The sequence below is a fragment of the Podarcis pityusensis genome (assembly GCF_964106645.2).
Source record: "Podarcis pityusensis genome assembly, chromosome: 13".
Lineage (NCBI taxonomy): Eukaryota > Metazoa > Chordata > Lepidosauria > Squamata > Lacertidae > Podarcis > Podarcis pityusensis.
This window is the reverse complement of record NC_138038.1, coordinates 42,109,236-42,125,940: the sequence shown is the minus strand read 5'-3', so window position 1 is coordinate 42,125,940 and position 16,705 is coordinate 42,109,236. Positions and strand designations below refer to the sequence as shown.

Sequence of the window (16,705 nt, the reverse complement as noted above, 5' to 3'; positions counted from 1 at the left end):
ATGTATTATAAAGGGTCTGGAAGCCAAACCTTATGAGGGAACATTGAGGGGGTTGGGTATTTTTAGCTATGAAAATAGAAGACTGAGGTGATGTAGGATAACCATTTTCAAATATCTCAAGGGCTGTCACCAGGAAGTTGGAGCAAGCTTGTTTTCTCTTGCTCCAGAGGGTAGGACCAGAACCAATGGATTCAAGTTGCAAGATAGGAGATTCTGTGTAAACATCTGGAAGAACTTGCTGATTATAAGAATTGTTCGACAATAGAATGGACTGGGCGTTAAATCCCCTGAAGTCGATATGATTAACTACTGTGTTGATATGTAAAATCATATACCAGTTCCTTCTGATATTGTTTGCAACTCTAATTCTAGGGTGGTGCCTAAGGGTTACCAGCACATCGTGACCTTTGCATTTGCTGTAAAGGAGATCAATGAAGACCCTCACATCCTACCCAATATCACCTTGGGCTTTCACTTATATGACAGCTATAACAATGCAAGAAACACATATTTTGCGACACTGCTGCTTTTATCCAGAGTGGAGAAATTTGTTCCTAACTATATATGTGATGTTGAAAATAATCTGGCTGGGGTCATAGGAGGACTTGATTCTGAAATCTCCTTTTATATGGCAACTGTTTTGGATATCTATAAGATACCTCAGGTAGGGCACCCATTTACAATACCTCTCTTAGCTTGCATAGTGAAAGAGGGTGAATTCACAGCACTAGTTCAGAGTGTATCACTAGCTTAGGGCAAGGATGAAATTGGAAGCAGAACCATATTCACCACCTTCAGATCCTTGGGAAATAAAGGTGGTACAGAATTAATATAAAATATAATAACCTAAATGAGGGGAAAGAAATTCTGCAATAGCAGAAAAAAATATGTCACCCCCCTCAATCTCCTACACACACCTCAAGGAAATCCCAAAGGCCAATGATGGGAGAGTGGGTTTCTTCATCACCAGCCATGACACCATACCCAATATGTGAATGTTTAGGGGGAAAGACTTTCAAATTAAACACACTCTGAAGGTATGACAAATTGCAGATATAATCCACTTATGCAGGAGAACAGTAATAGTACTGAGAAACTGGTTCCAAAGTGAAATAAATGTTCATAAATAATGTCTGAGGAGTATTGAAAAACAAAAGGCAGAAATGACAGTTCTGCTGTGTGTTGGGGTATGAGCATCGTGAAGAAGAAAGAAGCTAGAGAGAAGAAATGTGCATCCAACCCAACTTGCAATTCTGACATGGCTAAAGTAAATAATGTCCAATGCAGGGGTAGGCAATCCTCTGTTTGGGGCATGGTGTGTCCCTCTAATCAGTTTTGTCCATCATAGAAGACGCTGCCAAATTTTGCAAGTATAAAAATAAAATTGGAACATTGCCCCTCTCTGGTCAACAGAACAAATGCTTAACAAACTGGAATGGGAGATGACCCCAATTTTCAGCTCATCTGCATGTGTGTCTTTAGTATAAATGAGAAAGGAATGCAACCCCTGGTGGGTGGCAAAGGGCATGTCTGACTAACATGATTCGCCACATAATGTATATGAATAGTTCGAAAAAACTCTGCAAATATTACTTTGCCTCTTCTCTTCCTCCATTCCCTCTTCAGCTCATTTATGGCTCTGCTCCAGTGATGAATGATAAAAGCCCAGGGCTTCCTTTCTACCAGATGGCAGCCCCAGAAGCCCTTCAGTATGAAGGAATTCTCTCTTTGCTTCTGCATTTCAGGTGGACGTGGATTGGAGTCATTGCAACAGAAAATGACAATGGAGAAAGATTTGTGCAAACCATTTCCCCAATGTTTACCAAGAGTGGTGTCTGCTTTGCATTCATAGAAAGAATCCCCAATTTTAGTTTTATTTCTGAAATTTCTGGCATGCTAACACAGGGGGCAATAATAAACGAGAAAATTTTTAACAGCAATGCTAACGTAGTGGTTGCCTCTGGAGAATCTTACTCCATGGCAACTTTGAGATTGCTTTCATACTTTTCAGAACATGATGACAAGACAAAGAATGTAGAAAGTAAAGTATGGATAATAACAGCCCAGGTTGAGTTTGCTTCATTTGTCTTTCAAAGGTACTGGGATGCAGGAATATTCAATGGCGCTATAGCCTTTGAAATTCAGATTAGAAACCCACCAGGATTTCATCAGTATGTTGTGCACAGAAACCCTTCCAGCACAGATGGGGACGGTTTTATCAGGGACTTCTGGCAACAGGCCTTTGAATGTGTATTCCCAGAAAACACTGCAGACAAGGCAGAGGGGAATATTTGCACCGGAGAAGAGAAGCTGGAAAACCTTTCCGGATCCCTTTTTGAAATGAGCATGACAGGCCACAGTTACAGCATCCACACTGCTGTCTACACCATGGCCCATGCTTTACATGCCATGTCCACATCCAGACTCAGACATCGAAGAATTGCATACAAAGAGAGAGGGAAGAATCTGAATCAACAGTTTTGGCAGGTAAAGGCTGAACATCCTCAACTGCGAAAGCCCTGTTACTTCCTGACACTCTATGGGTTGCCAAAATCCTATTAGCTTGCTCTCTCTTGGGAAGGTGTATTAGGAAGAACAACCCAGAACTGAATTTATATTTCTGCTGATAGAGTAGGAGGTGGTAGGCATATGGTGGTATCCTAGATAATTCCTCACATATTGTGCTGCTGGCAAATGGCAGCAGACCCTATACAAAAGGGCCATGTCTTTCTGTGAGTAGGTACCGCCCTTTGTTTCAGGAGAAAGTATTTGTATGATGGAAGCTTTGCAGCCAAATGAGATGCCACTGCATTTGTATATAGCAGGCACGTCCAGCAGGTAAATCACGACCTACCAGTAGCTCACTGGCCGTCTGTGGCAGATCACTGGTAGATCAGTGGCTCCCCTCCAAAAAGCTCAACAACTTTGGCTCCCCTAACAAAAGATTAACATTTTGTACCTTATCTGCCAAAAATGGTCCTTTGTCCTCCCTAAAAATGCTCAACAACTTTGACCTGAACCCCCCAAAAGGGGGTAGATCACTGCCAGTTTTTAACTCTGTGAGTAGATCGCACTCTCAAGGGAGTTGGCCACCCCTGATATATAGGAAGCAGTGGTAATGGCTGGGAGAGATGTTCAGCATTCCCTCTATCCCATATCAATCAAATCCTTCCTTAGAACAGGCGGTTGCACACCACTGCCATGTCTTCTGAGATTTTCTGGGAGACCAGGGAGGGGGACAAACCTCTCTACTCATACATATTTAACTTGTGGGCATTCAGAGAGAGAAGGGTTGTAAGAAAGATTGAGAGAGGTGCATGTGTCTGAAAGAAAATAGGTTGGCTCTCTCCATGCTTAGACCTGAATCCACTGACAATTGACTAAATCACCCCCACTATTTGTTGTAGGCTATTCTCATAGGGAAGCTTCACCATGCATTAGACTGCAGTCTTTTCCGAACTGCTCTCTTTTCTGTTTTCAATCTAGCTCCATCACTTTCTGAGAAGCATCTCATTTAACAATACAGCTGGAGATGTGGTCTTCATCAACCAGAATGGAGAGGCAGCATCTAGCTTGGATATTAACAACTGGATCATATTCGCCAACCAAAGTTTTCACAGAGTGAGAGTTGGGAGGATAGATCCTCAGGCTCCACCAGACCAATCATTCATCCTTGATGCAGATGCCATAACATGGCACAGTTGGTTTAACCAGGTAGGGTTGCATTTTTTGCTAATTCAAAAGAGATTCAGTATTGAATAAGCAATCATTATCCACCTGCAGGTCTTCTCACTGCCTTTAGAGCTGCAAGTTACTGAGCTGTGTATGACCAAAGCATCCAGCTACCAGATTAAGAGCCAAAAGATTACTGCTAGAAGCCGCGCAAGGAATGAAGGCAAATATTTTATTAAGGAGGTTACAAAACTATATTTTAACTATGAAATGAAGTTAAGCAAGGCTAAGAGTGTAAATATGGCTTCGAGGAATCCTACTTCAGACGAAAATAGCAAAAGTTCAGTTGTCTCAGCCTAATTCCAACCATTAACAGTCCCCACTGCAAGCTGCATCCATGCAAATGTGATTTTGCATCACACAATCCTTCATTTGAATGTCGGTCATTCAGCCAATTAGAGCATCTGGGTACATTTCTCCACCACAAGAGGGTGTGCACACTCACAGACATGAGAGTAAATGTGTGAAGAGCAAGAGACAGAGCATTAGGAATAGATGAATCAATTTATAAAAAGATGGATCTCAAAATCTGTTTTCAAAGGTATATTTTTTTCTTAACATGTTGAGAATTGTATTACAACATTCCAAGAATTCTCATAGGCGTTGCATTGCTTCAATCCAGTTCATGTATTTATCCAGAATATTTTTAATGGAATTCAAAAAGTTTGAATTTAACAACAACAACAACAACAACAACAAACAATACCCCCACCTGGGTGGGTTTTCCTAGCCACTCTGGGTGGCACATTCAAAACTCTTCCTTAGGCAGCATCTAATGGGTCCACTGGCACCAAAATGAGTTCTAGAGCTGTCTACCTAATGGACAACATACTCAAAAGTAACAATTATAACAAAATTAACAAGGAAACTAGAGTAACTTCAAAGTGTACCTTAATGGACAGAGCAATCTTTGCAGAACAGATGGGGTACTGCACATACCAGAGCAATGTCAAGGGAATATCACATAACTTCAAAAATTACTATTACTAATACCAGAAGAAGCAATTGCTCTCTGTATAGCCATTACATATTACAGTGGTACCTCGGGTTACAAACGCTTCAGGTTACAAACGCTTCAGGTTACAGATTCCGCTAACCTGGAAGTAGTACCTTTAAGGGTCCTACTTTACTTTACTTCAAGATGAGAACAGAAATATAGTGGCAGCATTGAGAGGCCCCATTAGCTAAAGTGGTCCTCAAGTTAAGAATGGTTTCTGGTTAAGAACGGACCTCTGGAATGAATGACATTCTTAACCAGAGGTACCACTGTACTGAAATGCTGTGTCAGTTTAGTAAAGTAGAGAAAGGCCCGATTACTTTAGGATTCCAAACTCATTGTTCTCTTGCTGATCCTTCTGTTCTTTCATTTACGGAATAGACTCACCCTCTTTCTGTCTGTACTGAGAGATGTCTTCCAGGATCCAGTAAGAAAGTGAAGGAGGGACAGCCCCCTTGCTGCTACGATTGCATCCCATGTCCAGAGGGGAAGATTGTAAACCAGGATGGTAGGAAAAATAAATAGATTAAATAGATACAGACACAGTACTTAGGATTGACAGGTGTTGTAAGGATGGCTGAGTTAAATGTTCAAAGGAGGAGATGATCTACTGTGTGTGTGATCCTGCCTCTTTGTGATCATTGCTCTTCAGATAGTCTAAATATGCTAATCAAATGAGAATGACAATGATTTGACAGGAGCCAGGTGGTATGTGGTTCAACTTAAATCTACAAGGGGCCTTGTCACTCCTTCTGACTTACACAGACTGCACCTAGGCTAGTGTAATGATACGTTCCAATATCATGAGGAACCATTTACAGACCAATAGCTCTGAACCAATTAAATTCAACAATACCAGACTACAGAGCATCAGACAGTATTAAACATGTGTTTTCATTTGAACAGAGCTCTTTTCTTCTCAGACAGATAGTCAACATTTCAGGGAGCTGATGTAATATGAGCTAAAGGTCATTTCCTTATTTTTTCCAGATATGAATGACTGTTATAAATGCCCAGACAAAGAATATCCAAGCAAGAACCGGGATGCATGTCTACCCAAGGATATCAGCTTCTTGTCTTATGAAGAACATTTGGGCATCAGTTTAGCCTGCTTCTCTCTTTTCCTTTCCCTGATCACAGCTCTGGTACTAGGTACATTTATGAAACACCACGACACACCCATTGTCATTGCAAACAACCGAAACCTCACCTACATTCTCCTCATCTGTCTCCTGCTCTGCTTCCTGTGTGCATTGCTTTTCATTGGCCGACCTGAGAAGGTCACGTGCCTCCTCCGACAAACAAAAAGTGTGAGCAGGGGATTAACCTCTGATGCTCTGAAAAAGCTGCCTTAAAGCTGTATTGTTTTTAACACTTGATTCGAAGCTGCCTAGAGTGGCTGGGCAAACTCAGCCAGTTGGGCAGGGTATAAATAATATATTATTATTATTATTATTATTATTATTATTATTATTATTATTATTATGAGACCAAGAAGCTGTCAGCTCCCAGGAATCCAGACAAAGTTAAGTGACATGATTGGTTTGCAAAAGCCTCCCTTTTGTAATTATCTCTGTGGCTATAATTTATGACTGAGAGTAGTTTTTCTCTTTGGTGGTGGAAATTTACATTCTGTGATTGAGCTGCTTTCTGGCTATTAATAGAAGGGAAAGGAAGTTGATCATTAATGGGCTGAAGGCAGAATAAAATGTATGCTCTAATCAAAAATGTTTTAAACAGGCTCCCAGTTCCGGCTGCCTTGATGGAGCCAGCTCCCACGACAATGGGAGATCATTGGCAAAGATGAAACAAGGATGATTGAGCGTAATTATCCTTTCCAACTGCCCCGTGAAACGGGGGAAGCAGGCTGCACTCACAGATCATCTGGGTACCTGGCTCCAGCATGGAATGCGAGAGGTAGGGAGGCACTGAGTGCAAAAGCACTTTGCCTGTCGGTCTCCCTCCTATGACGCCATTAAGAAGCAGAGTTTCTTCTGTTCATTAGAGATTATTTGGGACTAATGTACAGATGCGTGTGGGAAAAGATGGGATAAGATCACAAACTGCCGAATTGAAACAACTACAAGGTCGTTAAGATTTGATTTAGAAAAAAGACTTCTTTCAATGCAAACAACGGTATGTGGGGGTGGGGGGACCCTACGGCTTCTTTCTATTTCTTTTGTTACATAAATGACTTGGCAAAACCACCCAGAATGGAGAAGGGAAAACTTGGAGGTGTGCCAGGGCTTTGACGGGGTGCCACACTACTCCTTTTCCTAGACTGAAAAGAAATAGCGAAGAGCAGTGACGGAGCTTTGCAACTACATCCAGAGGTGTTGAAAGAAGAAGAAGAAGCGATTTGTTTAGAACGACATCAAGACAACAATGCCACAAGGCATGATGGGGATCAGGAATAACCAAGATAGACATAACATTTGGCAAGGACAAAAGGGAATGATTTGGTTAAAATAAATACCACACACAGGAAGAATAAAGGAGAGCTTCACTTGCAGATTCATAAATTATTAAAGGTGTCAACACGAATTGAAGTTAAAAACATTGTAGTTTTGGATAAGGGATTATCATTAAGATTGGATGGTAATTGGACTGAATAACAGTTTGGAAGCAGAATTAAAGGGAATTTAATTTAATTTAATTAATTTAATTTAATTAATTTAAATTGTGTAACTGGCTATCTGATTGATTGGTATTTGAATTGGTATTGTAATTTGGTATTGATATCATAAGGCTTACATTGGATTTTTGTAATTGAAAACTAATAAAAATTATTGCAAAAAAGGAAAGGGAATGTTTTAAACAAAGGAGTTCTGTATGCTAAGAAATTTTATTTTCTTCTTTTTATCAGTGAAAGTGTTGCCAAGAAATTGAAAGTAACTTTACCACTTGATGTTTCCTCTGTGGGAAATAAAGGAGTTTAATTTTGTAAGAGTCAACTGTGAAAATCTCAAGGTGGAGATGGGAGGTTTAATGCATTTTTATTCACCATTTTATGCATCTCAGCTCTGAGCTCCTTCAGTTGCTCATCTAATAATTGCTGCATGATGCCAACACTCAGTGGGGATGTTCAACAGTATATTTGCCACCCTAGCAGTTTCTGCCTTGAACACTTGTTTCTGTCTCCTTATCAGAGGAGCACATTCCTTCCCACAGTTTCCCACAGATTTCAGTTTCACTTTGAAGCCAGCACTTTCACAAAAGGGATGAAGCGTTAAATGTATTATAAAATGAAAACTCTTAACAATCAGAACACCTTTCCCTGTTTTAAATCTTTCTTAGTTGGAAATAATAAAAAATGCTTTTTGTTTTGTTTTCAGCCTATTAAAAGTGACCACTTCTTATGCCAGCTGTCACCTCACATACCAACCGAAATTTCCAATTAGCAGACTGGTCACATGTCATAATTTATCACAATCCTTAACCACCACATAGTTGTATCTGTCAATGCAGTGTCAGCAGTAGATGACTAGCCAACCATCTTTGCTCCCAGAAGTCTTCAGTCTCTTGGTCTCCCGTTCAGAATGACTCTGAGAAGACTTTGGCTGAAAAGCAATAAACATTTTTTTTAGAAATATTGCAAAGAATCTAGAACCCAAATCAAGTGATTACCACATCTGCAATTATCTCATTATTCATAATAGCATCCTCCCCACACCCTCAGGGCTTATTCTGGCCATATGCAAAATGCTAAAACTAAGACTATTTAAAAGGAAGATGTCATTTATAACTATGAACTATTCAGAGCTGGTTATATAGACACACAGAGACTCATCAGTGTGGTGACCCCTTTTTATATATTGTACTATTCTGGCTTTGCATCATCTGAGGGAGTGACCATTCAAGTCAGGCTTTGCTACTCAGGATCATTTGAATAGCAATGGCAGAATACAGTGGTACCTTGGGTTACAGACGCTTCAGGTTACAGATGCTTCAGGTTACAGACTCTGCTAACCCAGAAATGGGACCTCGGGTTAAGAACTTTGCTTCAGGATGAGAACAGAAATCGTGTGGCATCAGTGCGGCAGCAGTGGGAGACCCCATTAGCTAAATTGATACCTCAGGTTAAGCACAGTTTGAGGTTAAGAATGGACCTCCAGAACGAATTAAGTTCTTAACCCGAGGTGCCACTGTAGTTAATTTTTTGCCATAAATAAAGAATCCCTTGCAAGATGTTAGTATTTTTGTTGCAGTTGGTATTACTGCCGCTACAGGGTTTGTGCAAGTTTCTTCCTCTTCCTCTGTGTTCTGTCAGAGAGCCTGTCCATATTCTTCACAAATATTACCAGGCAGGTGACCTCATTGTTGCTGGTATTATTTATCAGATCTATATCTTTTCAAACACCCTGACCTTTGAAAAACACCCATCTCAGGAACTTTCAGATGACCATATGTAAGTAGTTGAATTTTTAAAAGCCATTCTAAAAGCCATTCTAAAATGATGTGATTCAAAGCCCACCAAGTCCTTGGGGTTGGACTTCCACTGTATATAGCCAGTGTGCTGGCAAATTATTGGAGCTTTAGTTGTTCTACGAATTCATTTAAGTCTATCCCCTTTTGATATAGGTTATAGATTAGTAGTTCTTTATTGTGGTTGATAAATGTGAACTGTTTAATTATTATTTGCTGATGTTTAATTTTACTGTTTCCTATTAGATTCCGACGGATTGTTGAATGTTGCTTTGTTTGATATAAATTGTTTATTTTAAAGTTATTGTGATCATTATATTGGATCAGATTGTTGCTATTAATGTTTGATGTTTTAATATGTTTTCTTGTGTTGGGAGCCAACCAGAGTGGCTGTGGCAACCTAGCCAGATGTGCGGAGTATAAATAAAAATTATTATTATTATTATTATTATTATTATTATTATTATTATTATGCACCCCAAGTCTACTCCTATGACAATATATTGTGGTGCACCCTTCAACTCTCAATACAGGATGATGACTCAGCTCTATCAGCACATCCTGGCCTTGGCATTTGCTGTAAAGGAGATCAATGGAAATCCCTGTGTCTTGCCCAATGCAACTCTCGGATTCCACATGTATAACAGCCATTTTAGTGAAAAGTGGACCTTTCAAGCTTCAATAGAGCTTCTCTCAAGAAGGGCCAAATTCATCCCTAACTACAAGTGCGATGCTGAAAATACTCCAGTTGCAGTCATTGGAGGACCAAACTCTTATATTGGTCCAAACATAGCACCTATCCTGTGTACCTACAAGATACCACAAGTAAGATTTATATATGGAACATAAATACGCAAGTTTAATAAGCCATTTGAACTTCTCTTGCATTTCAGACATTATGCTATTGTGCTACATTTTGTCTTCTAATATTCCTGTTTAATACGTAAAGCTGAAGACACAAGATTGTAGAGCGGATCTATGTATTATCAGGACACCAGAAGGCTGCTTTCAATTCCATGGACAGTTTTAAAGATTCATCCTTCTCCCAGCCATTATCTGTTTTACAAGAAGGTGTTTGGATGTGTCTCTTTCCCAACATTTTGAACATAGTAAAGTGCTCTTCGTACAATCACTCTAGCATTCTCTCTGACAAACTGATTGTCCAAGCAATCTACAGTAACTTCAATAGGTTCACATGTGTGCTAATGATACTTTTACAATTTTGTGTATGCATCACAAATACATAGTGGGGATAGAGAAGAGGATCTAGCTGGTGGGTTACACCTTGAGTTACCCCATTCCATACACCACCTTCATAGGGACAGAGGTGCCCATATGTCGGTCATCTGATACTTACCTTGTGGTTTCAAGCAGTTTCTTGAACTTTCCAATCCCTGATATAGTCTATAATGTGAAACCTTGGAAATATGCATATGGCTTGTCCAAGATGGCATGTTGGGCCAATCTCCAAGGCCTGGTAGAACAGAGGTTTCCCACTACAGATCTGTAGTATGCAAAGTGAGAGTTTAACACAATTTAATGTATTGAAACCCATAGCTATACTCCATTCCAAGATATGTACCAAGCTCATTTGAATCTAAAGAGAATTGCGTGGACAGGCGGAGTCCCCAGATCCCGAGCAGTCCCCCCCTCCTGTCATGTGTAATAACGACTCAAGACAACGTGCTATGGGATTAAATTGGCCACAACTTTATTAAATTTCAAATGTGGGTAGACCTTGGCTCAGGCATTGGGCGTTCTCCCTCCCCAGTCCCCAGCCGGGGACCTAGGGAGCTTCAGGGTTATCCAGTGTGTGTGGGGGGATGGGCCGGCTCTGGAGAACATATGTTCAAGCAGAGATAGCCGCCCCCGTTACGCCGCCGCCGCAGGGGAGAGCAATGACGACCTTTCGGCGTACGGTCAAAGCCTCCCTTCAGAAACCCCTTTAACGGGGAACCCTGGTATCGCTGCCGCAAAGAGGAAGATGGACTAAAGGATTCCGCCCAAGGCCTGATACCGCCAAAGTTGTGACGTTTTGCTACGGGAAAGGCGAAACCTGCCAATGCAGGGAAATTCCTTTCCGGCCCTTTAACAGCGACCTTATCGTAGCAGCGCCCGCATACCTGTGAAGAAAAGTTAACCTGCAAAACCTATGAAGAAAAGTTAACCTGCAAAGGAAGACATTAACTGAGGGTGGGTAGGGTGGGAGAAGCTCTGGAGCCAAGTGAGGATTCCCAGGTAAGATCCTCCCTCTATTGTGTGGGCAGGTAATCCCTCCCCCTACCTGGCCTGGTCTCCTTGGCAACGCTTCCCCCAGGTGGGATTGGACAACTGACTGAGGTAGGCGGGGACCTCCAGGTATCCCACCTGAGGGAAGGCAAAGCCAACCCTATGCTGATGGGGCCGCTCCAGATCCAGGGCTGCGCGCGTCCACGCAAAGGGCGCCCCCCGTTTTAAGCGGGGAGCGGTCATTCCCAACATAGGAAATTACCCTCACATAAAATGTGTGTACTTTTAGCTTGGCGAGGTAAGAATAAGTAGATGTGCATTCAATGCATTCTATACAAGCTGTTCAACTAATGTAAAGCAGCATTCATGTATCCTGGGTAGAATACAAAGAAAAATGCATAACTTCACTTATAGAAATACTGTCGCATTTTTGAACAATATTATTTCAAGGAAAGGTTGGAGATTGTCTTCCACAGCTGATTCTACATATATTTGCACAGTAACATGAACTTAATCTCACTGGGTAAACTTTGAGGCAAGTATGTCATAGGCCAGATTCCTGATGATGAGAGGATGGCACAAGGCACATATGCAGAATTCCATACCGTTCTTGATTTTGTCACAATGAATAAGCACCAGAACATCAGTAGAAAGCAGGGCCAGAACAGAAGCACTCAGCTCTTTTCTTGACATCATACGCCTCCCGCCTACTTCTGTGTGCGCAGTACACTCTGCTAATTGCATGCCCTGGCTTCTGAAGTCCGGGCCACTGATTTAGGTCAGAACACGGGCTGATGGAAGGAGACGTCCAAGCTGGGCTTGCCAGCTGGCCTCCCGGCCCCTCCACATGTCGACAGGTATGTGATGCTCTTTGTAAGTCTGTGTTTCTCCTTGTTAGTAAGGTTGATACCACTAATTCTATTTGTCTTGAAGATGCAAAAGAACAAAAGTGGGGAGGAAAGAGTGGTAGGAAGATTGCCATGACTGAGGTGTGTTTTGAGTAAACAACCACAGCTGGCTGCACCTTGTTATCGTGCTTATAAGACATATTTTCTAAGCCTGTATCACATTTGCAAACTCAAATTAGGAGTGGATATAAATTGATGTTCAGATGTAATCACAGTTTTTCAAATCTAACCCAAATCACTCTCTCTCATATCCTTTAACATTTTTGAAATATTATTTAGCTCATATATGGCTCTGCTCCAGTCATGAATAAAAAAACTGAAGGGATTTTCTTCTACCAAATATTCCCAAATGTGAACCACCTGTACAAAGGGATTCTCCACTTACTGTTGCATTTTGCATGGACATGGATTGGGATGCTTTCTCAGGATGATGACACTATAGAGAAGTTTAAAGAGGACATGTTCCCATTGTTTTCCAAAAGCGGCATCTGCTTTGACTTCATACAGAAATTCCCCAAACAAACTTCTTCCAGTGATTTTGGTGACATGGTGGAGGAGTGCTTTGAATTGATCAAAGTTGTTATGGAAAGCACTGCCAAAGTTGTGGTTGTATATGGAGAAATCCAGAGTATAATGGCAATGAGATCAATGCACCAGCTTTTACACTTTGCAAATATATCAATGAACATTCAGACAAAAGTCTGGATTATGACAGCTCAGATGGATTTCACATAATTTCCGTTCCAAAGAAGTTCAGACATAAATTTCCTCCATGGTGCTGTATCTCTTGCAATTCACTCAAAGGAGGTGTCAGGATTCCATAAATTTATTCAGCATAGGAACCCTTACTCAGAAAACAATGATGGTTTCATAAAGGACTTCTGGGAAGAATCATTCAGCTGTACATACCCCAATTCTTTTGTAGACAAGATGAACAAGAAAGTCTGCACTGGGGAGGAGAAGCTAGAGACCCTTCCCGCATCTGTTTTTGAAATGTCTATGACAGGAAATAGCTACAGCATCTACAATGCGGTCTATGCAGTGGCACATGCATTCAGTACAAGGCATTCATCCCAGGTCAAACACAGAGCAATGGCAGATGGAGTAAGATTGGACCAACAACCATGGCAGGTAATGTCCTGCTCATGTTTTTAAAGATTGAGGTATACTCCCATATTTGTAGATGCAAAAACTTCCCATTGCATGCATCTCCATCCAAGACCTTTAGCAACTATTTGTTGATTTTATGGCAAGCAGAGATAGGTGAGACTTAGAAAGCTCTTTTCAGTTTAACTCTATGGTAGAACGAGGGAGGAAAGACCTGATGTGAAAGCTAGGGAAAAGTATCATTTCCTTTCTCCAATTCCTGTCAGTTGTATCCACTTGTATTCCTGGGAGTTGAGTGAACACATTGAGGGACAAACACAGAAGGTTGGACAAGAATGCCACATCTTATGAGGAACCAGCTTCTCGCTCCTCCTTTGATGATTTTCACTTCGAATGTTTTCTTTACTTATAGAATGTTAGAAGAGCCTGTTGGATCAGGCCAATGGCCCATCAAAATTATGATGATGATGATGATTCATTTCATTTCTGTGCCACGTGCAGGAATTCCCAGACATTTCCTCTTTTGTGCGTCCTACATACCCATCTGGGGGGAATTTTATATGGGCAGCTGCTCCATGGCACTGTCTCAATTCCATTCCTGCTTCTTATGGGCAGCAACCCCAGACATTTTGCCACCTCCAACAAATAAGTTAGCCAGAGCACTTTTTTTTTTTTTAAATAATTTTTATTAAGGTTTTAAACAAAGAAAAAAGAAAAACAACACACACAAAAAACAATACAAAACTCAACAATAAAAACACAAAACATAACAGTTAAAAACAAACTCTCTTTTCCATTTCCAATTTTAAATTACTTATTTTCTGGACTTCCTCATACCTCCCTCTTTTGTATTCCAATCCACATTATTTATCCAGCAGTTTCTTTTCCACTTTTTTAATCCCAATCTTTAATTTAATAAAATGTTAAAATATATAACTTCAACTTTTTTAAACCTAATCCTTACTCTTAATGTCATATAGCTTTAAATTTTTCCCTTTTATTATCAAATTTCCATTTCTTTAAACATCTTTAATCTTAATCTTTAATCTTAATCTGTCCTTATCTTTAACCTGTACAGCTGGAAACCACTTATTTTCAATCCAACATCACTCTAACATTCCTTAATTTTGCAGTGTTTCTGAAGATAGTCTTTGAATTTCTTCCAGTCTTCCTCCATCGACTCTTCTCCCTGGTCACGGATTCTGCCAGTCATTTCCGCCAATTCCATATAGTCCATAAGTTTCATCTGCCATTCCTCCAGCGTGGGAAGTTCTTGTGTCTTCCAATACTTTGCGATGAGTATTCTTGCTGCTGTTGTTGCATACATAAAGAAAGTTCTATCCTTTTTTAACACCATTTGGCCCACTATGCCCAGGAGAAAGGCCTCTGGTTTCTTGGGGAAGGTATACTTAAATACCTTTTTTAATTCATTATATATCATTTCCCAGAAAACCTTAATCTTTGGGCACATCCACCAAAGGTGAAAAAATGTACCTTCAGTTTCTTTACATTTCCAACATTTATTATCGGGCAAGTGATAGATTTTCGCAAGCTTGACTGGGGTTATGTACCACCTGTATGTCATTTTCATAATATTCTCTCTTAAGGCATTACATGCCGTAAATTTCATACCTGTGGTCCATAACTGTTCCCAGTCAGCAAACATAATGTTATGTCCAACGTCCTGTGCCCATTTAATCATAGCCGATTTTACCGTTTCATCCTGAGTATTCCATTTCAGCAGCAAGTTATACATTCTTGACAAATTCTTAGTTTTGGGTTCTAACAATTCTGTTTCTATTTTGGATCTTTCCACCTGGAAGCCAATTTTCCTGTCCAATAGCCAGAGCACTTTTATTTTATTTTATTTTATTTTATTTTATTTTATTTTATTTTATTTTATTTTATTTTATTTTATTTTATTTTGCACCATGGCCTTCTGTGCCAGCTAACATTTCCCTTCCACCAACCATGCTTTAGCAGATTATTGATCTTCCCATCAGCTGCTTGTGACATCAGCAGCAGGTTCTTTTTCTACAGCCATTCCAGATTAACCTAGCAATGGTATCTATGTGCATGTGTTTAAACTATCTCTTCAAGTCTAAAAACCAGGAGGAAAACTCAAAGTTTCCTCTCCTCATTTTAGTGAGCCCCTTTTCATTTTAGTGATTATTGGGTAAGTGGGTAGGTGTGGATTCTTCAATTTTTTCTAGGGGAGGAATTACTGGAAACACAGAGGAGAAAGCACATTTTCATAGGTGCCACAGCATCCCTCCTGCCCTGTGCTGTATTTGGAACAAGGGAGCGGGTGGTGCTGTGGTCTAAACCACTGAGCCTCTTGGGTTTGCCAATTGTAAGGTCGACAGTTCGAATGCATGCAACGGGTGAGCTCCCATTGTTCGGTCCCAGCGGCTTCACTCCGTGAAAAAAGCAGTCGATTCACAGCACCGCGCCACTCACTCCACTTCGGTCCGGAGCCCCGAAATCGGGTTTCCCCACGAGTGGGGGGGGGCAAAAGGTGCCCGCCGAATCCCACGTTCACAGGCTTCCAGCGCCTGTGATTTTTGAAGGGTCTCCGCCTTCGCCGTGACGGCCAGACCCAGTTCCCACAGAGCAAATTCCTCCTAGTCAGAGGAATTCCGCCATTACCGATGGCGCTAACCCCGGTGGTGACTGGGAGCGGCCGCCGAGACCATATAACACCGGTCTTGAAAGACCTACATTGGCTCCCAGTACGTTTCCGAGCACAATTCGAAGTGTTGGTGCTGACCTTTAAAGCCCTAAACAGCCTCGGTCCAGTATATCTGAAGGAGCGTCTCCACCCCCATCGTTCTGCCCGGACACTGAGGTCCAGCTCCGAGGGCCTTCTGGCTGTTCCCTCACTGCGAGAGGCCAAGTTACAGGGAACCAGGCAGAGGGCCTTCTCGGTAGTGGCGCCCGTCCTGTGGAGCGCCCTCCCATCAGATATCAAAGCGATAAACAACTACCTGACATTCAGAAGACATCTGAAGGCAGCCCTGTTCAGGGAAGTTTTTAATATGTTACATTTTAGTGTATTTTTCATCTTTGTTGGAAGCCGCCCAGAGTGGCTGGGGAAACCCAGCCAGATGGGCGGGGTACAAATAATAAATTATTATTATTATATGTATCTTCCATCTTATTTTCATTATTTAGCTCCATCACATCCTCAGAAGTATTTTATTTAACAACAGTGCAGGAGAAAATGTGTGTTTTGACACAAATGGTGAATTAATTGCTGGCTTTGACATTATAAACTGGCCCATGTTTCCAAATCAGTCCTTTCGTA

The 16,705-nt window shown here is 41.1% G+C and overlaps 1 protein-coding gene across 1 annotated transcript in view; it reads left to right on the top strand.

Annotated features, from left to right (window-relative positions):
• The window catches only part of LOC308460892 (vomeronasal type-2 receptor 26-like), a gene marked incomplete at its 3' end in the record, with an annotated part of 285,070 nt that extends 278,986 nt beyond the window's left edge, over nucleotides 1–6,084 (top strand). Inside the window, exons 4-7 of the mRNA XM_080977423.1 lie at nucleotides 1,627–2,487; nucleotides 3,487–3,714; nucleotides 5,111–5,237; nucleotides 5,720–6,084. Of these exons, the coding sequence (XP_080833549.1) occupies nucleotides 1,627–2,487; nucleotides 3,487–3,714; nucleotides 5,111–5,237; nucleotides 5,720–6,084 (1,581 nt within the window). The remainder of the gene's footprint in view (nucleotides 1–1,626; nucleotides 2,488–3,486; nucleotides 3,715–5,110; nucleotides 5,238–5,719) is intronic.
• Nucleotides 6,085–16,705: the final 10,621 nt, after the last annotated feature.